General features: G+C 40.5%; 1 protein-coding gene across 1 annotated transcript; it reads right to left on the bottom strand.

Annotated features, from left to right (window-relative positions):
- Nucleotides 1-519: 519 nt before the first annotated feature.
- LOC137032290 (von Willebrand factor A domain-containing protein 7-like) lies at nucleotides 520-25,566 on the bottom strand. The gene is made up of 16 exons (XM_067404014.1): nucleotides 25,384-25,566; nucleotides 24,956-25,234; nucleotides 18,028-18,121; nucleotides 17,706-17,834; nucleotides 13,365-13,551; nucleotides 12,444-12,613; nucleotides 12,024-12,136; nucleotides 11,653-11,769; nucleotides 11,374-11,550; nucleotides 11,117-11,249; nucleotides 8,291-8,440; nucleotides 8,083-8,175; nucleotides 7,728-7,996; nucleotides 4,603-4,736; nucleotides 4,331-4,490; nucleotides 520-1,063 (listed from the first exon to the last, which is right to left on the bottom strand). The coding sequence occupies exons 1-16, from the start codon at nucleotides 25,564-25,566 to the stop codon at nucleotides 686-688; spliced, it is 2,766 nt and encodes a 921-aa protein (XP_067260115.1). The 3' UTR covers nucleotides 520-685.

The following is a 25,566-nucleotide window of genomic DNA, read 5'->3' as shown; positions in this document are numbered from 1 at the left end:
CCTTAATGTTTACGGAAATTAAGGTGGATCATAATAATACTTCACATACTATAAATGTCATTGTCCTTAAGGTTAAATTTTGTAAAGTTAAGTTTTGTAAGGCTAAAAGTTGTACAATGGGGTTACTGAGACATAAAATACCATTTATTTTGTTTAGAGGTCATTGCAGATATTTTTAAAATGATATTGATATTATTATATTGGAAACATATTGTTACACAACATATATTCAAATAGACATTTTCCTCCTATATCTGGACAGAAAAAAATAATATTGTAGATTAGAAAACATTTATATTTATTTTTTTGCAACATCCATTTGTATTTGTCATACAAATATTTCACTAAACTAGAATGAATTTGACAATCATAATAGTCAAAATTAATTAAATCCATGTTAATTAAAAAAAACTTGATTCCTGATGTACAGTTCTACCTGTAAGATGAGTTCACATAAAACTTTAATCTATTTTTGAAGTTTGTAGGTTCTGAATCAGCAGCATGGTTCTTCATTAGCAGTTCTGAATAGTTGGAAATACAGATAATGAATTGTTTGGAGTAAAATGCTTTGCTTTACACAATCTCACAGCTCTGAGAAAGCTTTATAAAAATATTTTCATAAAAGGATGGGATGAGAAAGAGAATTATAGGATGATTGTGTATTTGATTGATGAACTCCATATCATTACAGAGTGAAGGAGTAACATAGAAAACCGTATAAAAGCAGAGATGCCCACAGAGGGAGGGACATGCTGATGAGACGAGAGTCTGCACTAGACTTCATGGTGTAACTGCATCTGCCCACGTTCCCGACTTTGTCAACTGCGGACAAAGTCACGGAAGTTGAACAACATGAGGCCTCATATAGACCCATCACACAGTCTTCCACTTCCTTCTGGGTTAAGTTTCCACTGCCTTGTTGTATGGAAATGCTTTCGATGCCTGTGCCATTATTGTCTGTGATGTTGACAGACAGTTCCCAGTTTGATGAGCTGCAAGAGGAGGAGTAGCAAGTGCCCTGTACATCGACAATTTCACATTTTGGTGGTGTCAAGTCAGTCACCTGGACAGAACAGTAAAAGATGAGTTAAAACAACAGCTTACTGAAGAATAACATGGCATACAGATAATACTATAGAATATTTATAATATATTTACATTTATTTGATTAAAAACACAGTAAAAACAATACAATTCTTAACTATTAGCGATTTAAAATAAATTTTAATTTATTCCAGTGATGGCAAAGCTGAATTTTTAGCATTACTGAAAACACTCCAGTTCCCTTTCGATATTTCACTCGTACTGTGTATGGGGAAAAGTCTCCCTTTTTCCCCGCTACTGAAGCCTTTTCAATAACGCAGCGTAACTGCACCGTCATTGGTTCACTCATAGACAAGTTGTTGAACCAATGGCGGCGCGGCTTAGCTGCGTGGTCTATGGGAAGAGAGCGCGCGAACATTCCCGCCAAAAGGGGCGGGATAGCGTTTCGCCATAGGCCATCAGTCCTTTCTCCTTCAGTGACGACTGAAACTTCTCTTCGCTGATCCTCGCAGAAGCCTGCTCGCCGCCTTCAAAGAAGCTCTTCCGCCGTCGAAGAGGCGGACACGGATGGATTGGATTGGCGGAGGTTGGATGTCTGGGCGTTGCCCACGAGGATGACGCGCTTGCCGGCGGCTCATGCCCACACTGCGAATGCATGAGTTTAGCGTCTCTGCGCTCACGGGCCGCCTTCTCCAAGAGCGACCCCTATGGCAGCCTCTGAACATGAAGCGGTGGCTGGCGAGCCGGACAACCCCGCCCCCCTGCCTTCACTGGAGCCCATTGAGCACGGCACGGGCATGGACGCCGAGTTGTTCTGTGTCCTGTCCAAAGCCGTGGAGGATTTGGACCTCGACTGGGCCCCGCCAGAGGAGCCATCGCAGAGCCGCTTGGATGAGTGGTTTTTTCCAGGCCGCCGCCAGGCCCCTCGCCAGCGCTCCGCCCCGTTCTTCCCTGAAGTCCACGAGGAGCTCGTGGCGCGGCCCCTACTCTGCCCGCCTATACACGACCCATCGCTCAGCCCTCACTGCCGTGGACGGCTCGGAGGAAAAAGGCTACGAACACCTGCTGCCCCTGGACGAAGCAGTGGCCGCTCATCTCTGCCCTCCCGCGGCTGTGGGATGGAAAGCCAAGAGAGCCCTCCCGTCCAAACTCTGCAGGACCACCTCTTCCCTGGCAGGAAGAGCGTACGCCTCAACGGGCCAAGTCGCTTCAGCACTTCACTCCATGGCCATCTTCCAGGTCTTCCAGGCCAAACTCCTCCGCTCACTGGACGAGTCCGGCATTGATGCGCCTGCCTTCAAGGACCTTCGCAGCGCTACCGACTTAGCCCTGCGGGCCACGAAAGCCACGGCCCAGGCCATTGGCAGGTCAATGGCCAGCCTTATTGTGCTGGAACGCCACTTGTGGCTGAATCTGACGGAGATTAAGGAGCAGGACAAGACGGCCTTCTTGGATGCCCCCGTGTCCCCGTCAGGACTCTTTGGACCTGCGGTGGAGGGTTTCACAGAGCGTTTTACTGCTGCGCAGAAGTCCTCTCAGGCAATGAGACACTTCTTGCCAAAACGCTCTAGCTCCACGTCTGCTTCTAGCCACCCCAGGCCTGCGCCGGCTCAGCAGACCAAGCCCGCCCCCTCTGCTTCCCAAGCAGCACCGCCCAAGGAGCACCGCCCAAGGAGCAACACCAGCGCTCGTGCCCTTCTAAGCGCTCCTCCTTCCCCAGACGCCAGTGACCCCAGCCCAGGACCCGGACCCGGTGACTCCGAAGTCATCCTGATCTGAGAAGGAAGAGGATTGGGGCAAGTCTCGCCGTGGCCGGAGCGGCCCAAAAGCGCTCTCGTGCAAACTCCCCTCCGCCTCGTTTACCCAGAAGAATGTGATGTTTCTTCCATTCTAACCTTCCTCCAGGAGCGTTTGGAGTTGGGGCGAGCCCCCTCTACACTTAAGGTCTATGTAGCAGCCATTGCAGCGTTTCACTTGCCCATCGCTGGACAATCAGTGGGGCGGAACGATTTGGTCATTAAGTTCCTGAGGGGCTCTAGGCGATTGCATCCTCCTCGTCCCCTCACTGTTCCCCCCTGGGACCTCTCTGTGGTCCTCAGAGCTCTTAAAGGTCCTCCTTTTGAGCCACTGCGTCTAGCGGGCCTCAGACCCTTAACGCTCAAAGCCGCCTTACTACTTGCTTTGGCATCAGTAAAGCGGGTTGGCGATCTGCAGGCACTCTCGGTGAGCCCTGCATGCCTTGAGTTCGGTCCAAACGACTCCATGGTCATTCTGAAAGCAAAGGTTGGCTACGTTCCCAAAGTGCTCTCAACGCCGTTCAGAGCACAAGTGATTTCACTCTCTGCGCTTCCTTGTTCATCGGACGAGCCAGAGCTGGAATCTTTATGCCCCGTTAGGTCTTTACACGTCTACATCGAGCGATCAGCTATTCGTTTGTTTTGGTGGCCGCACCAAAGGGTCCCCGGTCTCAAAACAACGTCTATCACGATGGATCATTGACACTATAGCTCTTTCATACTCCTCTGTGGGCGCTATTTGCCCCATCGGAGATAGGGCCCATTCCACTAGGGGCATGGCTTCATCGTGGGCCTGGTCCAGTGGAGTCTCAATCAAAGACATTTGTGAAGCGGCCGGCTGGTCTTCGCCGTCCACTTTTGTCAGATTCTACCAGTTGGACGTTCCGACCTTACATGCTCGGGTCCTTTCAGTGTAAATTCGTGGCCCTCAAGGTGTTCCGCAAACCCAGGAGTTCTCTCCTTCGTAGTGTAACAGGGTAACAGCGGCTTCAGCCTTCACTTGTCCATGGTCCCCCCTTATGGCGTCCGGTCAAGTTCTGTCGTTCCCCAGCCGTGGCACGGCGCGGTTGAATTCATTCCCCCATATGCAGTACGAGTGAAATATCGAAAGGGAACATACTCGGTTACTAACGTAACCTCGGTTCCCTGAGATATGGAATGAGTACTGCGTTACTTGCCGTGCCACGGGGCTGCGGCTTAGGTAGTCGCTTCAGTCGATATGGCCTGATGGCCTATGGCGAAACGCTTGCTTATATAGCACATTACCCCGCCCCTTTTGGCGGGAATGTTCGCGCACTCTCTACCCATAGGCCGCGCATCTGAGCCGCGCCGCCTTTGGTTCAACAACTTGTCTATGAGTGAACCAATGACGGTGCAGTTACACTGCGTTATTGAAAAAACCCCTGAATGAAATGACTGATGTGGCATGTGGTTTGTTGAAAAATAACATTTCACATAGAAATAGTCTGTCTGAACCCATGTCAGGTTACATTGGAGAGAACAGAAAGGCGAAGGACAGCATAGTTAGAATCACTTCCTCCAGGACCCTCTGCCTCGATGGTTAGCGTAACATCTGTGCCTGAGACCGTATCAGCAGGAGGAGTGAGAGACACTGTCCCTTGAGCATTGCCGCCACTCTCGAGACTGAGCCTGTGATGACAAAGAAACAGAACTGTGGCACAGAGTTTTGTTGTTGACAAGAAAAGCTATAAAAGCCTGTACGTTAGTAATCACTGAGTGATTTGAGAAGTGGAGAAATTACGTTGGTGGATGCGTCACAGTAATGTTTTTGTCACTCCTGGCATGAATTGTGTAGGTACCACTTGATCCATTAGTTGTAACAGTAAAATTTAGTTTAAATTCTTCTCCTGGCAGCATGGAGCTGTCTGCTATTGCCTGATGGAGAGATAAAACAAAAGAAAGGACATTCAATTCTAGAAAATAGAATTATAATTAAAATAGATTTTTTTAAACAACCTGGGAGCTGCCTACTGCCTTCTAAAGGAAGTATTCTAACTTTCATGGAACCTCAGAAGTGACTGATTTCCACACAAGAGACTCAACCACAATAGATTTCAATAGATTTTTTTAATGTTAGCATGTTGCTAAGCTAACAACACAGGTGGCATGAAACACAAGTTGTGAGAGTCTTTTCTTCCCTATTGTGACATATATCCAAGTAAAACGGCTTCTCAAACAAGAAAAAACATTGGGCAGGACTTGATTTTGTCTTGATTTTGGGAATTCATCAGACAGGGAGATGGTTGTGGTTTGCTATTGCTGTGATCTTCCATGCCAGTAAACACATAATCAGAGAAGAGAAGAGATGTTATTTTATTAAAAATTATGAGGGCACACAAATTTCACAAAATAAATATAGCTGCAAGCAGTGATGATGGGCCCACCCACCACCCTGGCTTTAGGGAAACTGTGCAATGTGGGCAATATGCCTTTAAAGTGGGTAAATATAAAAGGACTATGTCAAACCAGTATACGGCACATTTATTGCAGCCAGCTGGTGCCACCATGACCACAAAACGCAATAGCCACATCCATGAGCTAAAATTTAGATTAATTCAATGTCATAGAATGTTATAGGTCACTTTCAAATGAGTGTGAAGTTATCATTTGCAGCTCAAACTTTTGTAAGTCCATCAGTATTTATCTTAAGTTTTTTTAAAACATTTTATTAACCTTATTATTAAATGAATTATATTAAAATATGTTGTCAGTGCACTACAAATAAAGTAGTTTTATGTCTTTATTTTGTCAGTGAAACTTATAGAAACCGATCCTAAGGGATAGGCAATGTCAGTCCTAGAAGTGCCGCTGTCCTGCAGAGTTTAGCTCCAACCCTAATCAAACACCCCTGAACAAGCTAATCAATGTCTTCAGGATTACAAATGCTACCTTCAAGTTTCGAAATTGGAGGGCGTTCATGTGCAATTTTTCCTATAGGAAAGTCGTATTTATGATAATTCCAAGAGCATGTGAAGGCAGAATAAGGCTACAGTTTTTTTTTTTTTCAGGATTGGAGATAAACTCTGCAGGACCGCGGCACTCAAGGACCAATGTTGCCTATCCCTGTCCTAAGTCCCAAGAGATTTCTTATTCAGTAATGCAGGCAAAACCTCACAACAATGAAAGGGTTAAACTCTAAACCATCAAGAGTGTAAAATAAACTCTCTCTCTCTCTCTCGCTCTCACACACACACACACACACACACACACACACACACACACACACACACACACACACACACACACACACACACAAGGTCAATGGATTATTTGGATACTGTTTCCTAGTTGAGCCAGAATATTCAACATTTTAAACAAAAAATAAAATAAATCTAAACACTGACAAAAAGTAGATTTTTTGTATAATGTCTAATATATATCCAAATGTAATACCTAATAAAAGTAAGTCATTGTGTCTAAAGACACATAGGTAACATAGGTAGATTTCAAATGAGCATGTTATGAGCAAGTTATCATTTGCAGCTCAAAAGTTTTTAAGTCCAGAAATATTTATCTTAAGGTCTTTTTATATTTGTATAAACTTAATTATAAAACTAATTATATAAAACTATATTGTCAGTGCACTACAAATTAACTGGAACTATGTCTTTATTTTGTTAATGATATAATATATTTTGACAAAAAGAGAAGGCCTAAGATATTTCTTATCTATTAATGCTGGCAAAAGCACACAATCAATGAATGGTTTAAACTCAAAACCATCAAAAGTATAGAATAGACTGACACACACACACACTGAGAGAGAGAGAGAGAGAGAGAAAGAGAAAGGGAGAGAGGCAGAGTGAGATCAAATAATAAGTTGGAGAATGTTTACGTTAGTTGAGCCAGAAAATTCAACATTTTAAACAAAACAAGTAAAATCAAAACTGTGACAGAAAGTAGTCTTTGATTATGTCTAAATATATATCCAAATGCAATAGCTAATAATAGTAATTAATTATGTCTGAAAACTGTTCTCAGCAACCAGGCTTTTCTCAACCCTGTTTAAAAATAGGCATTTGCCGCCATCTAGTGGTTATACTTTGTATTAAGTTGTTTTTTACTTTTTATTTGTATTATTTTATAAAGATATAAATGATGTATAATTTATCATTTACAACATATGAGACTATTCTAGTTTTTTTTTTTTTTATTATTACTTTAATCCTTTGCCATGGCAACACCATTTAAAATATCCAATATCTGTTCACAATTTAGCATTTTCAATATATTTGCATCATGTTGAGAAAGTTTAGTTTGAATCGTATGATGGTCTTTGGAGCAGTAGTTAAAAATCCAGAGCTTGATTCAAAAAATCCAAAACAATCCTCCAAACAAAAATAGCTGACTTCCTGTTGGTCGGAGCTAATGACTGTACATTAGAAAGTTGTCCGGCTCGATGGGAACAATGTACCGAGTTTGGTGACTGTAAGTAAAACTAACCCCCAACTCATATACATACCATATAAAACCATAAAGCTCATATATATCATATAAAACCATAAAACTCATATACAAACATAAAAGGATGAGTTTTATACCCCCACAGGGAGAAGTTCTCATGTGCATATAAATATGAAAAATCTGTACACAATTATTAGTTAATGCAAACCAGTGCTTTCCCCTCATCCACTATAGGTTTATTGGATTTATTTTTTCACTGAACTTGGTGCAATGCATTTTGGGCATGTCATGCCATTCTCTGTGAAGAATATATGCAATAATTCTTTGAAATCTGGAGGAAAAGTCTTATCTTATAAGGCAGATACCACGTCTACCTTTTAGTACAGCTCAAGTTTTAAAACAGAGTGAATGTCATAATGGATCAAATAACTTTTTGAAAATAAGTGTTTATGCAGTTTGTACCTTGACAGTGACTTTGGACTGAGACATCAGTGTGGTGGTCTGCCTCTGGAACAGGCTGGAGAAGGTCTTGTCTTTTCCTTTCAGCAATATCACAAACTCTCCTTCTGGCACATCTTTCACAGTAACTAGGAAATCTCCACCAGCCATTTTCTCTACGGTTCCATTAGACACCTTGACCCCAGACACCTCCACGAGAGCGACCTCATGCACCTCTAGAGCCTCTGGACCTTTCTCTCCAGTCAGTGTTAGTAGCAGCTTAGCCGGTGAGCCTGAATAAAGAGCAAACAATCTTTTAACACCTCCATTCAAATACTTTTATAAGAATCAATTAGTTAAACACAACAGCAGGTCAAACCTGCTGATGGCCGCCCATCAATGACAGCATATCCAGGATGGGGTCCTTTGAATTCCTCCACAAAGTCGTAGATGAATGTAATTGCACTCTGACCTGAAAAATGCACATTTTAAATTTAAATCAATTTGTTCATTAAAAAGTCCTAAATAGAGGTTGGCAAAGACTTTAGTCTTGCATTGGTTAATTAAATATGTACATAATTTCTCACCAATCACTTTTATGGTGTAGGGCCGAGTTGTCGTCATTTCAATAAACCACAGGCCTATCTCAGTTTCATTTAATTGGATTCGTTGCAGGTTTCCTACTGACTGAATTGTTCCCAGAGGTCCGGTGGCAACAGTGTTAGATTGAGACACACCTGGAAGCAAGTGCATTCCATACATTTTTATTTAGTGTTTATTTCTATTTTATTTTCAATAACTTCTAACTTTTCACTTTAACATTGTTAGCTATAATTTGATTTTCAGAGTTTTCTAGAGTTTTCAGAGTTTCCGTTTATTTCATTTGTTTGGCTGCCAAAGTTAAAGGTGCAATAGGTGATCTGGGAAATGTTAACTCTAGTCTGCAGGCATTGAAAGCATACGATCCCACCCTCCCTGCAAATCGCCGTCCAAAGCCACGCCTCTTTCAAAACACATGAACACGCACAGACCAGAGGCGAGACGACCAGATGTACATCATGTGTTTTTCACCGGTGAGAACAAAGTACTGTGAGTAACAGTACTGTTACGGAACACAGACTCGCAACAATGTTGGAATGAATGAGAGTGTTTATTCGGAGAAGCAGGTAATGGTCACAAGCAGGTGAGTATAGCAGTTCAAACAGTGAATGCAGTAATGATAGAACACTGACAGTTCTGTTAGGTTGCAGGTGATAGAGGAGGTCTTGATTGACAACAGCTGAAGCACACACACTTTAGCTAGCGAGTGGAGAGACTAAAGTTAGGTTGTTGATGTTTGCCTGTCATTCTCGCTCTGTCTGTACAGCGCACGTGAAGGCCCTGATGACGTATGATGTCTGCGTGAACAGGCACCGCAGTGGTATGCAAACACATATTGACTGACAGGGAACACATGCTATGATTTCATTAGGACCGAATGCAATAATGAACAAACATCTTATGGTTATACATCTTTCACAGACAATATACATTTATAAAAATACATTTAGACCACGTAACATAGTGATTGCTATCAGGATATGAGACTTTCAACCAGCATAACAAAAAATGTTTCTGTAGAGAATCACCTATTGTACCATTAATGTGCAAATCATTTCATTGTGGTCATTTTGACCTAGTGGTATTTCATGTTTAATGCTGGCAGGCTGCAAACTACACTTTCAAGTTTTATAATATACAATGCAGTGTGCAATTTTCTTACCTCTGCTTTTGATATTACCCCTTCATTCATTTTTTATCCCTAGAGGGGATCAGTTTTATCCCCAGTTAGACGGGATGCATTTCCCATTTCTGATTTTAAGTCTTCAAGTTTATAGAGGGCAGGTCAACAGGCTATTGCCGTCCACAACCTGAGGCAAGATTATCTTAAAGGATTAGTTCACTTTCAAATTAAAATTTCCTGATAATTTGTCCTTCTCTCTTCAGTCGAAAAGAAATGAAGGTTTTTGATGAAAACATTCCAGGATTTTTCTCCATATGGTGGACTTCATTGGACCCCAAACGGTTGAAGGTCAAAATTTCAATTTCAGTGCAGCTTCAAAGCATTCTACGTGATCCCAGACGAGACGAGTCTTACCTAGAGAAACCATCACTCATTTTCTAAAAAAAAAATTAACATTTTATACATTTTAACCATAAATGCTCATCTTGAACTAGCTCTCCTCTTTTTCTCTATTTGAATTCCAAGAGTGTAGACACTGCCAAGTGTATTACTGCCCTCCACAGGTCAAAGTTTGAACTAAATTGTCATATTCAATTTGCTAGTGCAAGTATATAACAATTAGAGAAGAAGAAGAAGATAGCTAGTTCAAGATGAGCATTTATGGTTAAAACTTATATAATTAAATTTTTTATTTAGAAAATGAACGATGGTTTCTCTAGATAAGACCCTTGTTCCTCGTCTGGGATCGCGTAGAACACTTTGAAGCTGCAGTGAAACTGTAATTTTGACCTTCAACCATTTGGGGTCCATTGAAGTCCACTATAAGGAGAATAATCCTGGAATGTTTTCATCAAAAACTTAAATTCTTTTCGACTGAAGAAGGACATGGACATCTTGGATGACATGGGGGTGAGTAAATTATCAGGAAATTTTAATTTGAAAGTGGACTAATCCTTTAAGTGTAATGGATCATTACACTTTGACGCTAAGTCAGATTTTCTTTCACTTTATCACCTTCAACGAACAAATAAGCGAAATAAATAACGAATTTTCAAAACAATTAATTATGATAATTATCTTCATAATTTATCTGAAGGAAAATAATCAAAGATGATGACAAAAAAAAGGGTGTGGTTTCTGCCATCCACCAATAAGATAAAAAGACTGGCGCCCAAACTAAAACTTTAAAATTACTTAATGTGGCCACGCTACAATAGTCAGTGCAACGTACTGTTGCTGCCACCACTCTTTCATAAGTCTAAACCAGAATTTCCTTTCATCTTGTGTTACAGATTTTATGTTCAGAGTTGCTAGTAGCCTGGTAAAACGTACACAACACTGACTTATCCTAAGATGTAATGAAGATAATACAAATTTGTCGGGATAGCTGAAATCCAAACTGTTTGACAGCTTGTCTTAATTTGGCAGCTAATTTGGCCTGTAAATTGTAAACTGAATCTATAGTCAATAAGTTAATTGTAAATTTGTACTTGTAGTTTATTCAGTTTAAACGTTTTTACCATGTATCAAAAACTAAAATTTCAATTTTTTTTAGTTTTTGTATCATGAAAATGGTTTAGTTACAAACAATATTTTTTATGTTAGTTACATTTTTATTTTAGTTAACAAAAATGCTTTAATTTTCAATAATATGTGGTTCACATTCTGCTAAAAGTGCCTCTGAGTTTACCTGTCGGGCTGCGTAGGTTGAATGTGAGGCTACTTCCTGTGATGTAGATGGTAGTGTTGGACACAGACTCATCCAGTTGGAAGGAGAAACTCTCCACACGTCCCGGATCTCTGGAGCGCTGAAGAATTGTCACCTGACAGAAGACGACAGAGTGTGCAAACATTTGCGGCTTTACTCATTTATGTCAGTAAGCGTTTTTTTTTTTTTTTTTGTGAGATATTTACAATTTCAAAATGACTATAAGACGCTGATCATACTAGGGCTGAAGTAGAGGTATCAACAATGATGTCAGTGGCTTGAGAGATGCTGGACTTGGAGACTTCAATGGCTTGACCACCAGAGGCCAAGGCCATGTCATAATACACCTGAAAATTTGGCCCTGCCTTCAGTGCCCTTCTCTTCCTCCTGCTATATGTCGTCATGAAGAAAGACACCTGAAAAGAGAGGTCGAGAGATGGAAAAGTGGGAAACTAATGGAGGGCTGGTGAAAATGTTGATGGCAAAGAGAGAAAGTGAAACAACAATGGACAGTCTACTGTAGACTTGGTGCTGCGGATGAGGGCGGTGATGATGTTCTCCAGGTATATATCCTTAGGTGAATCATCAGTAAACACATATATTTGCGAGGAGGAGGGAGCACCTGTCAGAGCCAACTGTGGGAGAGACAGAAGGTTAGAAAGGAGAAGAACCATGAAGAGTGGTCAATAAACCGATTCCTTGTAGTGAAAAGAGGCTATAGTGTTTTGACAAAACAAAGGATCCTGATACAGTAGTTATAGATGAAGGTTCACATATTCTCAATTTTTTTTTTTTTTTTAGAAATATTCTAATATTTATTAGTTCTGATTAGAGACTAATCAGATATGAGGATTGAGCTGATTGGCTGAAAGGCCACACAACACAGTACCTGAAGTCCTGACAGGCACATTTCTGGAAGGTCTCCTCCTCCTTTAGCTTCGAGCATGGCAATCTCCAACTTCATTTCATCTGGGTCTGTGGTTCTTATTAGTGGTCCAAAAACTGCAAATTCATAAATTTATCTGTAAAAAATAGACCACTTTTGCCATAATAAAGAATAAAAATGTACATCATTGCTCTTTCCAAATAGTGAGCTGCCTACTGAGGCAACATTTTAAGGCACCATACAGGCACATTCCCAACATAAAGGCTTTTCCTAAGTACCTAATTTTGGTCAAATTCTTAGGTAGAATTGCACGTTTTCTTCACAGATAACAATCTCAGTGGGGAAAAAACCCTAAGATTACAAACAAATGTTGCTATTAAATAAACCTTTTCAAAGCTTAACGGAAACCCTTTTTGCACTCACCTGGATCATTAAACGGCACCAGAATATATTCAGATGGTTCATCTTGAGTTCCTTTCTTACTGTCAATGATGTTGAAGGCGACTCTCTTGGCTTCTGCAATTTCTTTTGCCATACTGCCTGTGGTGTCAATCACAAAAGCCAGTACTGCAGATCGTGCGATACCCATCAGCCTGAAGAAGGTAAAAAAGAGGGACAATTATTATGGTTAATGGATTTTAATTGTGATTATTAATGCATTCACATTACATTTATAGTTATATAAATTACCTAGACTTACAAAATTAGGAATGCTACGTACACTACTGTTCGAAAGTTCGGGGTCAGTCTTATCCAAACTTATGCTCACCAAGGCTACATTTTTACTTTCCTTTTGTATGTGTTTATTTTGTATTAAAGTGCGTTGAACATTCGCTGGTTCCCACCTCCTTCTTCCCTGATCTACTAACCTCGTTACAAACTGTTTTCTGGTTTTTTTGATTGAATATACTTTAAAATGTAATTTATTCCTGTAATGGCAAAGCTTTTTAAGCAGCCATTAATCCAGTCTTCAGAGTCACATGATTCTTCAGAAATCATCATGCTAGGTGAATATTTAATAGGCAATTTAATCTGTCCTTGCTGCGTAAAAGTATTAATTTCTTTGAAAAAAAAAAAATTACTGACCCCAAACTTTTGAACAGTAATGTAGAAAACACTAAAATGCTTTGTGAAATACTCTTAGAGCAAAAATTTAGGACTGACATGCCCATTATTTTTAAGAGTTTCTCCTAAATCAGTTAGGAGCTACTTTTAGATGCTTTGTGAATATGGCCCCAGGTTGTTAAGAGAACATGACATTTGCTAGTAATAAAATCTCTTAAATGCTTAAGAAAAATCTCTTAAATGCTTTGTCTAAGGATATATAAGGAATGTATCCCATACCGAAGGTAGTCCTTGTTTCCTATAGCTCCACGGATGTCCTCCAGCAGCTCCAGGGTGGCTTCAGATGCCAGATTCACAGCATTATTGTGTAGATCAGCATTATAGGAATGGCGTTCATCTTTACTGATCCCACCTCGAGGATTCTGGGTACTGCTGACATCAGTCTTTCCACCATGACTACATTTACCTTTCATATACACATAAAAGACAAATAATGAAACTGTAACTCTTAAGAATATTTAAGAATATACAAACAAAACTGGCTCATTTACTCTGAGCCTATCCTAACCATAGACCACTGGGAAGTCAGTGGCTGTAATCATTAAATTATATCACATGACACAATGTGTCACGGGTTGCTCCAATGAAGATGAATACAAAAATCTAACAAGGTTTATTTAAAAGACTTAAAGATGATACAAAAGCGTAACAGTGTGTCTTAACACAAGTAATACCAGACAACTGAAGAGTACAAAGGCAGCAACTTAAACGAGGGAACTAATAATGAACATCTGTGATGATCAAATTAATTACCATGACAACTAAAAGGTGGTGGTAAAATGGAATAAAGAAAGACGTGACAATTGAAAACAAACTGAATGCCCATGAAAAGTAAAACAAACTGAACATAATTGTGATATAATGTCTCCTCCGAATAGGAGGGTGTAACACAGTTCGTATATACGGGAAGAAGGAGGCGGGAACCGGCGAACATTCAACAAAACCTTAATATAAAATTACACAAAGAACGAAACGAAAGTAATGCCGGCAGACCCTCGCGGACGTCTACCGGCCACACAAACATAATAAAACATAAAATAAAGTCCAGGCCTGGTCCTCTCTCGTCCTTCACTGTCGAGACTCAAGGCCGGTGCGCCTCCCAGGTGATGCTTGTTATCACTTGCATCACCGGCCTTGCGTCGTTCCTTCTCGGCTCTCGCCCACCCTGGTCGCCACAGAGGGCTGATTGAATCGAGTGACGCCACTGGATGAACGCCCAAGGTGACATCAGAGCTCCCAGGTCCTGAAGCAAAGCCAGTGCAACCGCGGACCAAGGCGAGTCTGGGGGAAGGAGGCTGACGACTGACCAAGGGGAGCCGATGGGACGAGGGAGCCTGGCATAGCTTAATGGTCGAGGGTCTCTGGTGGAGCTGAGGGTGGTAGGAGACAAGGTGAAGCCAACAGGTCGACAGGCAGAGGTGGTACGAGAGGATCTGAGGTCGGAGGCTGAGCCACAGGATCAACTTAAACTGCCGATGCTGGTGAGTGCAGACACTGAGACTTCACCTTTACTGTCAGGTAACACAGGGGAAGACGAGGGGCTGCAGGAGGACAGCTGAGGCAGGGCTGGAGAACTGGTGGATGAGAACGAGGAAGATTGGGCAAAACCACCGATAACAGTACACTTTCCTGATTTAAACAGTCCAATAATACAGTGCTGGGTGTAACCAGCGATGATGAGGGACAGGTAACAAGATTAGTGTGGGGCAGGGTGAAAAGCAGTAGTTCTGTGTTCCAGTGAATTAGCCAGTGAATTAACTCCCCAGTGTCAAACTCCACCAAAATTCCCACCAGGACGGCTGTTGCCGGCTCACAACCCTGGTCAGACTCACATGGGAACTTGGGCTCTGGGGGTTTAGTGGGCGCTGTCGTCATAGGCTCCATGCTAGCGGCGGGCAGAAGCTCTCTGTCTGCGGGGGGGCTCAGGCGTTGTCGTCTCCGTGGTGAGGGGTGTTGGTGGGCTGTGCTCTGGGTTGGCTTGCAAGACGTCAGTGGGGTGTGGCTGGACGAGGTTGCTGGAATCCTCCGCTTCGCCCACTGTGAATATGGATCCGTTCGTCCACAGTGCGAAGTTCCTGTAGCTCATTAGGGTCCAGCAGGGATCGCCGCGGGGCATGACGAAGTGGAGAACTTCATCCAGACCACACCGAAATCTCTTGTCTCTGCCGCTTTGAAAAACAAAGACTGTTCCTCCACCCAAAAGTAGTTTGTTGCCCCTCATCGGGGCAACATTAATAAAAGCAATTTTTCTTGCTTTTCTTCTCATATTGGTCTGGTATTCTGTCACAGGTTGCTCCAATGAAGACGAAGATAAATACAAAATTCTAACAAGGTTTATTTAAAAGACTCAAAGATGATCCAAAAGCATGAAAAATGACTGCGATTTTAACAGTAAAAGACTGTAAAGATGCTGCAGTGAAAAACTGTCAATTGGTTTACAGAAAGTTTCCGTACTATATACGGTGAATAACTGTAATAGATCTAACGGTACATTTAATGTAATTTTACGGTAAAATACCATTAAATTCATAGTTTTTGGAAGTGAAAAATAACAATTCATTGTAAAATTTACAGTGAAAAACCGTAAATTGACATTCCCACAATTCCCTGCGTGACACTTCACATTTGATATATTTTCGTTGAAATAACTCTGTTTCTTCTTAGTTTTTCTCATTTTTTTCTAATCAGTTATGTACATTAGGGTTTTATGTTACATCTAATGTTGTTAAATTAATGTTTATTGCATTTTTAAAATTTCATGTGTGTTACCATGATGGTGTTTAGTGTTTGTGTGTGAATGAGACTGTGTGCACCTTCTATATGTTAGTGTTGTCCTTCTCAGCTTGTGGAAAATCTGCTTGTGATGAACTTTGATTCATTATGTGACTCTTATCACCACTGTGTTTGGTGACTGTCAGTGTATTATAAAAGGTACAAAACAGATATTAGTACTTCATTAGGTTGGTAAATTAACATTATATCAGTAAATGAAATACATTATTTTACCGTAATTATTTTTTTTTTACGTTGCTACTGTATTTTTTACGGTAAAGTTCTGGCAACCACAGCTGCCGTTTTTTTACCGTAAATTTTACTGGGATTTTTTTTACAGTGCATAACAGTGTTTCTTAACACAAGTAATACCAGACAACTGAAGAGTGCAAAGGCAGCAACTTATGCTGGGTACACAATAAAAGATTTTTGAAAACTTAAAAGATTTTCAAAATGTGAGAGACCACAAACATGAGGACAAAAAAATCCTAGATTTAACCGTTTTGCTCCTATAGTGTGTGGTGTGCCGTGGTGTGGCAAAGACAGCACACCACACACAAACAGATTTTCAACCAGAGTCCCGACTGTGAACATGGGAAATCTCACAAAAACTCTTGAGACTTCAGAATAAACATGACGGACAATAGGCAGGGAGAAATTGCGTTGACAGTGTTTGGAATGATTTTGGTATGTTTTACAGGACACGTTGTATTAAAACACCTCACACCACAGGAAAATCTGATAAAATAATCTGTAGAACCATCAAGATAATCGGGACATTAGGATTGTTGGAAGGGGAGAAATCAGCCCAAAATCAGCCCGATTATCTTGTAGTGTGTACCCAACAATTAAATACACAGTAAACGAGGGAACTAAAAATGAACACCTGTGATGATCAAATGAACTAAAAGGTGGTGGGAAAACTGAACAAAGGAAGACGTGATTAATGAAAACAAACTGAATGTCCATGAAAACTAAAACAAACTGTGACTCAATGTAGCCTACAAACTATTGAGCATACATAAACAGTTATTAAAAAAAACTAATTAAACTTCATTCCATGCTGAAACACAATTATGTTACCAAAAATTGTGATCCGAGGAGCATGGACTTTTTGGTAAATTTCACATACAAAAATGTAAGTAGGCTAAACAAACTTTGATTTTGGTTCTTGAAAAAGAAATGCAAATATATATCAAGACTATTTTTCATTCACATTATAAGAAAGCAATTAAAACTGTTTCTGTCTGTGAGTCCTTTAATATATTTACTGTATATAATTTTTAGCCTCCCTCCTGGCTGTTTTTATATGTGTATATGTATTATTGTAGTTTTGACTGTATATTGACTGTTTGTTTGAAGTCTTATAAAAAAATAATAATAATAAAAAAGAGGAGTGTGCACTAAAATGTTCAGTGCCGCTTTAACACAAAACAATAAACTCATGAATATTCATGTAAGCTCTGCCCAGAGTCACCAAAAATCTCAGACACAGAATATTTCAGAACACTTTGCACACAGTGATTGGCTGATAGGGGAGGGGTCTCTGTCAGTGATTTGTTCATATAAATATTGTAGAACGAGGTATGATTTTTCCATATTCAAATAAAGATTTTAAAATAAATATGTCATATTCAAATAAAAAAATTTAAAATAAAAATGTTGCCATGTTTAAATAAACATTTTAAAATGTATTTATTTAATTTGGTAACAAGACATAGCTGCTTATACAAAGAAAAAAAGACCAATGACATGACTTCTGGTATAAACTTATGTATGTCTCCTCACCTTTAGGTTTGTTAGGGGAGAACAATCCCATGTATCCTGAAGTGAGGAACTTCCCACTCAGAATGGCAGGCAGCAGCTGATTTGGACAGGTACCACTGGCACAGTCACTGCATGTTGGCATTGCAACGTCTGCACATTAACAAATACACATGCATTCCATCTACAGCAGCATACCTGTTCACTTATCTCCAGTTTTCATTTTAAACATTGATTATTATTATACTTTTTACATTGGACATGTCAACACTTAAAGAATTGTGTAATCATATTTATTTTCCGCAAATGAGTCCCTCTCATAAATCACATCCACTGGTTTATCTACCTGCAATGTTCTCAATGTTGAGATCCGGTCTGATGAGGTTGACATATGGACTTTTGTTCCCTAATTCAACCCAGTTACTGTGGCTGTAAAAATCCTGAAAATAAAAACATTGATTAAAATTAAGGAGTAACATAATATTAATTATAATAAAGCTTATGTTATATTTAAGCTTATATTATATACTTTTTCAGCATGTGTATTTTCTTTTCCACCTGTTTGTCTGACCCTGCTGACCCAATGAGCATTTCATTGCCTAATGGTCTTAACTGAAATTTTTAGTATTGCATCCTTCTCATCGCCATTTAATCATTTTTGACTTTTCAGTCTGAATTAAATAAATTTTTTTGGCTCATTTCATCTGTAAAGGAAAAGGTACCTAATAATTATGCACACCTGAATTTAAGGCATTTTTCATAGCCTTCACAATTATATATCACTTACAAAATAAGAAAATACAAAATTAATAGTAGTTATTAAGATTAATGTGGTTTGGAATTGGTAAGATGTGCCTGAAAAAAAAAAAATAAAATCTGATCAGAAAATCAACTTGCCTAATAATTCTACATGCACTCTGTGTGTGTGTGTGTGTGTGTGTGTGTGTGTGTGTGTGTGTGTGTGTGTGTGTGTGTGTGTGTGTGTGTGTGTGTGTGTGTGTGTGTGTGTGTGTGTGTGTGTGTGCAGCAGCTACAGATTAAACACGCAAGAGCCTCAATTCTTCATATTAGTCAAATCCAAAACGGACAGCACTGGACAGGTCTCAGACTGCAAGGAAAACTCGCATTACTCCAATTTGCTGACCACTCAGTGTCCCATTCTGTCCTGACAAACTTCTCAATCTCAGATGACATCCTAATATTCATGATCAAAGCAAGATTACAGTGTCTTCCAACGAAGTATAATTTGGCAACATGGTATCCATCAAAGCATGAACCCTACTGTATATTACATTCAATTCAGCAGGAAAAAGAAACGGTTGCTCATATACTCAACGGATGCTACAATTATAAAGGACTGTATGTGGCCAGACATGACCGTCTGGTCGATCTGGTTGCAAAGGACTTGCAAAAGGTAATCTGTGGACATGATAGTAAGATTTACAAGCATAATACTGTACAATTTAACTGGTTTCATCATAATGTATCTGATAGTGATTACTTTAAAAATATTCCAAATACTCCTGACGTTGTAATTGTAAATGAGGTGATGAAATCTGTATGTATTTTTGAGGTGGGCTGTTGCTTTGACCTGTATATGGATACCTGTTACTATTCTAAACTATTGAAATATCAATCACTGGTAGATCTCATTCACCAACTTGGATACAACTGTAAATTAATAATTTTGGTATTTGGAAGTTTAGGTCATGTCCATAAGAATGTGATCAGGGGGATGCAGTTAGGGGGGCTGCAAAAAAAAGGAAGAAAAAAAAGACTTGCAAAATTCTGCTCTGTTTCAGCCATCATAGGGAGCATGAAAATATGGAGACGGAGATGTTTTGTTTATCCTTAATGTGTTGAGTGTTCTAAATGGAAGAACCTGTACAAGTATGTGAGCCTTGAACTGTAGATCTGTCACCTTGCCAAAGATCCTTCCCAGAGTATTTGGGTCCTGTTTTCATTGTAATGTTTTTCAGATCCAAATAAAAGTAATCAAATGTGTGTGTATATATATATATATATATATATATATATATATATATATATATAGATAGATAGATAGATAGATAGATAGATAGATAGATAGATAGATAGATAGATAGATAGATAGATAGATAGATAGATAGATAGATAGATATCAGAGGCAGTGCCTCCTAAAAAATAAAAATAAAAATTACAAAAATAAAATAAAGCAAATATTACAAAATCATTACTGAACTTACTTAAGCTGGACAGTTTCTTGTAGAACTGCTGTACAGCCAAAATTATGTTCCCTCCATTACTGTAAAGCTTTTTTTTTTTTTTTTGTCACAATCTGCATTGTAAAGAGTGCTAGGCTATATAAATAAAGGTGACTTGAAAAAATGTGACATTAAAATGTGTATAAATCACTAGTATTAGAGCCCTAGTAGAGCCCGGGCTTATTTACGGCCATCAGGAGAGTTTTCGGGATAGTTTTCATGTCATAGCTCACATGTGGGCTTCTCCAAGACTTTAGACTTCTCCTTTTAATACTTTGGACTTCCATTAATTAAAATAAACCATGAGAAGCTGAAGATGGTAAAACAAACATATAGGCCTACATAGACAAAGTGTTGCACTAGTGGAAACAACATGAGCCTCCATATTTTGGAGGCTGTGTGCGCCAGGGGCCTGTTCTCTAAGGAGGCAATGCAGTGTTCGGTGTTCGTGGTGCTTGTGTCCATCTTTGTGTCTGTGAGTGAGTGACCAGTGTGTACAAGCTTGATGACTGCTGAAAATAAATTGACTATTAAAAAGAAAAGCTGAATATTAGTTAATAATAATATAAATAATAGTTTAAATTGTTACTGCCTTTAGTTATTATTTTGGAATAAATGTAAAAATGAGTAAAAACACTAACTTTTTTTTTTTGGTTTTGAAATTTTTATTTGGTTTTAATAAATAGAACATTACATAGTGTAAAAATAACAAAATAGAATTGTATTTGGTCTCTCTTTTTATGTAACGTTAACTTAAAATTGTGTAACAGGGACATAAATGAGGACTTTGCCTCCTCAATAGGTTGGTTTCACGTGACGTCACAGCAACAGCGCGAATGTGTCCGGAGGGCAGGGAGTGATGTTTCTATATAGGAATCCTATCAAAAACTCAATATTCGTATGTTTTGCGTTGTTTATGGTTGCTCAAATCGTTAAAATCGAGAACCCAGAGGGTGTTTTTATCGTTTACATATCTTATACCGTTTTTTATAACTTATTTAGTTTTTTTTAACTTTAAAAGTTGTCGCCTTTTATAGCGTTTTGCGTCTGCTGATACTGAAATGAATATGGATACCTTACCTTTTGTTTTTGAATTGGTTAAATATTCACATTCTTTCATGCTATCGTTTGCAGGGAGGAGAAGATGTCCTAGTGATTGATAATTTGGTGTTTTAACTTCATTTTTGTAGAATTCCGTTCATGTTGATCTGGTTACCATGAAAACAGTCACGCGCTGCTGCTTCAGCCGTCGTATTGTAGAAAATGTCCAAATAAAATAAATGTTTAACAAGCTGACAGAAGTCGATGCATTTCTTTGTTGGAAGCGTGTAAATGTAACTAGTTTTAATGTTGTTTTTGTAAATATTCACTTTCCCATATGACCACGAAGGAGAATCGGAGGGTCACATTCAGGGACAGACACCGAGACGCTGTATTTTTGTATTTATTTCAACAAATGACAACCGAAATCAAACCTATAGAAGCTCATCAACAGTTTTGAAGTGGCTGTGTGCAAGTTATAAAGCGAGTGAGTCATACTCACAAACAATGTTAATTAAATATTACACAAAAACCAAATACAAAACTCAGCTAAGTACAGTATGTGTTTATTTTGAGTGAAAGATAGTGGGTTTATTTAGTGACATTATTACATTTGCTAGTCGTCTCACCTTCTCAACCAAGGCAAAAAATTGTATTAGCATTTTTTTCCAGTAGGAGTAAAATCTTTGCGTGGCAGGGGGAGCTGCCACTAAGACCTGCCACGGTTATGCGCGCCTGCCACTGGACCTGCCACAGTTATGTGCGCCTGCCTCGGGACCTGCCACTGTTATATGATGCATATATGATAAATGCCGATTGATGCAGGCGTGCAAACAGTGCACAATCCTGTCCCTCTTTATCATTTTAACTTATATTTTATTTGCTCTTTTGGCCCGAGTGCGTCGCGTTTCTCTTACTAAGCGTCGCGCCTGCCTCAAGATCTCTCACTGTTTACAGCTACCAGACACTGTGATTGACACATGAAATCAAACGGATAGATAAATAAGAGCAGGATTGCAATATTTATCATCTAAACTCATATTTTATTCGCTTTTTGTCCATAATGGAGCGTGTCTCATGGCTATTATTAGCGTCGCGCCTGCCACAGTTTAGCGTCGCGCCTGCCTCAAGATCTCTCACTGTTTACAGCTACCAGACACTGCGATTGACACATGAAAGCAAACGGATACATAAATAAGTGCAGGATTGCGCATATAGCCGTGGCAGGTCCCGAGGCAGGCGCGCATAACCGTGGCAGGTCCCGAGGCAGACGCATATAACCGTGGCAGGTCCCGAGGCAGACGCATATAACCGTGGCAGGTCCCGAGGCAGACGCATATAACCGTGGCAGGTCCCGAGGTAGGCGCATATAGCCGTGGCAGGTCCCGAGGCAGGCGCATATAGCCGTGGCAGGTCCCGAGGCAGACGCATATAACCGTGGCAGGTCCCGAGGCAGGCGCATATAACGGTGGCAGGTCCCGAGGCAGGCGCGCATAACCGTGGCAGGTCCCGAGGCAGGCGCGCATAACCGTGGCAGGTCGCGGGGCAGGCGCGCATAACCGTGGCAGGTCCAGTGGCAGCTCCCCCTGCCACGCAAAGATTTTACTCCCTCTCGTTTTTTTTCCCCCCGAACGATATAGTGAGTTCCTATTACAGTTCTCGATTCAGCATAAATGACCAACAATGGCGACATTTTTCACAATCATGACAGAAAATTAAAATACTGCCCTCAACATCACTTGCAGAAAGGCAGCGCAATGTAAACAAACCCAGACTAGAACTGAACACGGCGTTACGGCAGCTTAACATCCTCTATATCTACCTCCTCGATGGCAGTCAAGTCTTTCAAGTCAGTGGAAATGTCGCTCCTCTTCATAACATAAGTATCACGTCCAACATATGTTGTGATTTTCTGTCTAAATCAGCACAGAACGGACTTTTTCCCATCTCTTCCATTCTAATTTTCACTGCTTGCCCTCCACCGGAATTTTGCGCGTCTCGAGAACCACGTGACTGAAAACAACCTATTGAAAGCACCTCCGCACACCACTGGTGTGCATGCGTCCTCATGTTCAGTGTAGCAGCGAGTGTGCCTTCAGGCCAGCAGCTGGAAAAGTGAGAAAGGAGGACTGGAAACTGGATTAAAACTAGGGATGTTCATTTTGGTGTGACCCCTTAAAAATACCCAAATGTGTTTTTCAAGGCGTTAGTTTTATACATGTGCAAATGCAGCATATAAGACAACAGAATAGTATTTAGACATCACTCACCTGCAGCGCTGGGAGAAATCGTCCCGGCACCTTGTGCACACACACAACATAGCCTATAAGTTCTTGCATTGCTAACCTACCACTATTGGTGCCTCCGCATGTCACCGGTGTCTGAAACACTTATCAAATCACGGCAATAACATATTGACCGGCTACAGCCTGTGACATCATAGTGGTGCGACCTGAAAATATATAAGGGGCACCTAGAGAATGTCATCCACTTTTTTCGTCTTCAGGGACTATGTATGAAGTGCTATCGCTGGCAATCAGTACGAAATGTACAGAGAAAACCAAGTGGTTTAAGAAGTGTATCTATCCATGTCCGAAATATTGACGATACACACAAACTGTACGTTCATTGTAAAGAAGAGCATGCAAGCTCTCAAGGGAGCTGCCTGTGCCAATTGTGAGCATTTTCCACTGAGAACGCTCCACTCTCATCTGGCTCTCTTCCCTTCAGCGTCTAGTTCAGATGGAGCTGGCCGGAGAGTTTGAGAGGAGTGTAGACCTCCCATGTGATTGGGCAGCTCACGATGTGTTGTCATCTACATCCTGAGGTTCAGCAGCAAGTGCTCTTCCAGCCAAACAGCAGATGGCAGAGGGTGACTGAATCCTCTCAGGATTTTCAGGAAGTCATCTTGGAGGTGTGTTTGGGGTTGTTATCATGTTGGAAAACTGCCCTACGACCCAGTCTCTGAAGGGAGGGGATCATGCTCTGCTCATTCATGGTTCCCTCAATGAACTGTAGCTCCCTAGTGCCGGCAGCACTCATGCAGCCCCAGACCATGACACTCCCACCACCATGCTTGACTGTAGGCAAGACACACTTGTCTTTGTACTCCTCACCTGGTTGCAGCCACACACGCTTGACACCATCTGAACCAAATAAGTTTATCTTGGTCTCATCAAACCCATCATTTCCCAAACACAACTTCTGGATATTATGCTGAGCATGTGCACTCAACTTCTTTGGTTGACCATGGCGAGGCCTGTTCTGAGTGGTACCTGTCCTGTTAAACCGCTGTATGGTCTTGGCCACCGTGCTGCAGCTCAGTTTCAAGGTCTTGGCAATCTTCTTATAACCTACGCCATCTTTATGTAGAGCAACAATTCTTTTTTCAGATCCTCTGAGAGTTCTTTGCCATGAGGTACCATGGTGAACTTCCAGTGACCAGTATGAGAAAGTGAGAGCTATAACACCAAATTTAACACACCTGCTGCCCATTCACACCTGAGACCTTGTAACACTAACGAGTCACATGACACCGGGGAGAGAAAATGGCTAATTGGGCCCAATTTGAACATTTTCACTTAGGGGTGTACTGTTGAGTTATTTTGAGGGGACAGCAAATTTGTAAAGTTTTACAAGCTGTACACTCACTACTTTACATTGTACAAAGTGTCATTTCTTCAGTGTTGTCACATGAAAAGATATAATAAAATATTTACAAACATTGCAATGTACATGTGTACAATTATAAGTATATATAGAAGTAAATGTTGACAAATATTATCAACTGATATTTAACATAATATTAATATTGAAAGCTTAAGTTTTTTGATTTGCTAGAGAAACATGTGACAGCCATAAACAAAAGCATTTCTTATAATAACTATATAAATGTGTTGACAAATAGTTAATAAGTAAATCCAGGTTCTTGAATAATTTTGTAGCAATATGCTTGTCATAGTCACTGACTGTATCACCCCTCTCACCCACCTGCAGTGTGTGACACACTCGCCCCAGTGTTTCTCTGGCAGACTGAAGGTTGTCTGTACGGACATTCGCTTTAATGGCTGCAATCCCCTGAATGATGAGGTTGCGCCCCTCAGTGAAGGCCTCGTTGTTGAAGTGGTGTGGTGCACTGCTCATAAAATCACGGTCCACAAATCCATTCTGCATGTAGATCTGATTCAGTGCTGTGCGAAACTTGGCTCCCGAAACCTCACCTGTGGCCGTGCCCAGACATGCACGCAGCAGCTCTTCGGGTGATGAGCCCTGTGTTACAGTGGAAAAATGAAATTATTTATCATCATTTTGAGTAAGCATGACATTTCTCAAAAAAAAAAAGCTATTATTTGTCTTCAGAACAATTTTCATGACATGTTTATAGTGCTTTTTATGCACCTGCTTGCACACAAACTCACCATTGGATCAAATTCTCTTCCTTCAGATTTAGCCACTGCTTCACACACCTCGTGGATCTTTGCCATCACAGCATGACCAGTAATGGTCTCATGGGTGTTTCCGCTACCCCCAACTGACAGAAATGCCTGCACCCTGGACACCAATAGTGCGATCAGGGCCACGACGGGCACAGATGACTTCAT

This window comes from Chanodichthys erythropterus, chromosome 12, assembly GCF_024489055.1.
Source record: "Chanodichthys erythropterus isolate Z2021 chromosome 12, ASM2448905v1, whole genome shotgun sequence".
Classification (NCBI taxonomy): Eukaryota; Metazoa; Chordata; class Actinopteri; order Cypriniformes; family Xenocyprididae; genus Chanodichthys; species Chanodichthys erythropterus.
This window is presented reverse-complemented; position numbering and strand designations above follow the sequence as displayed.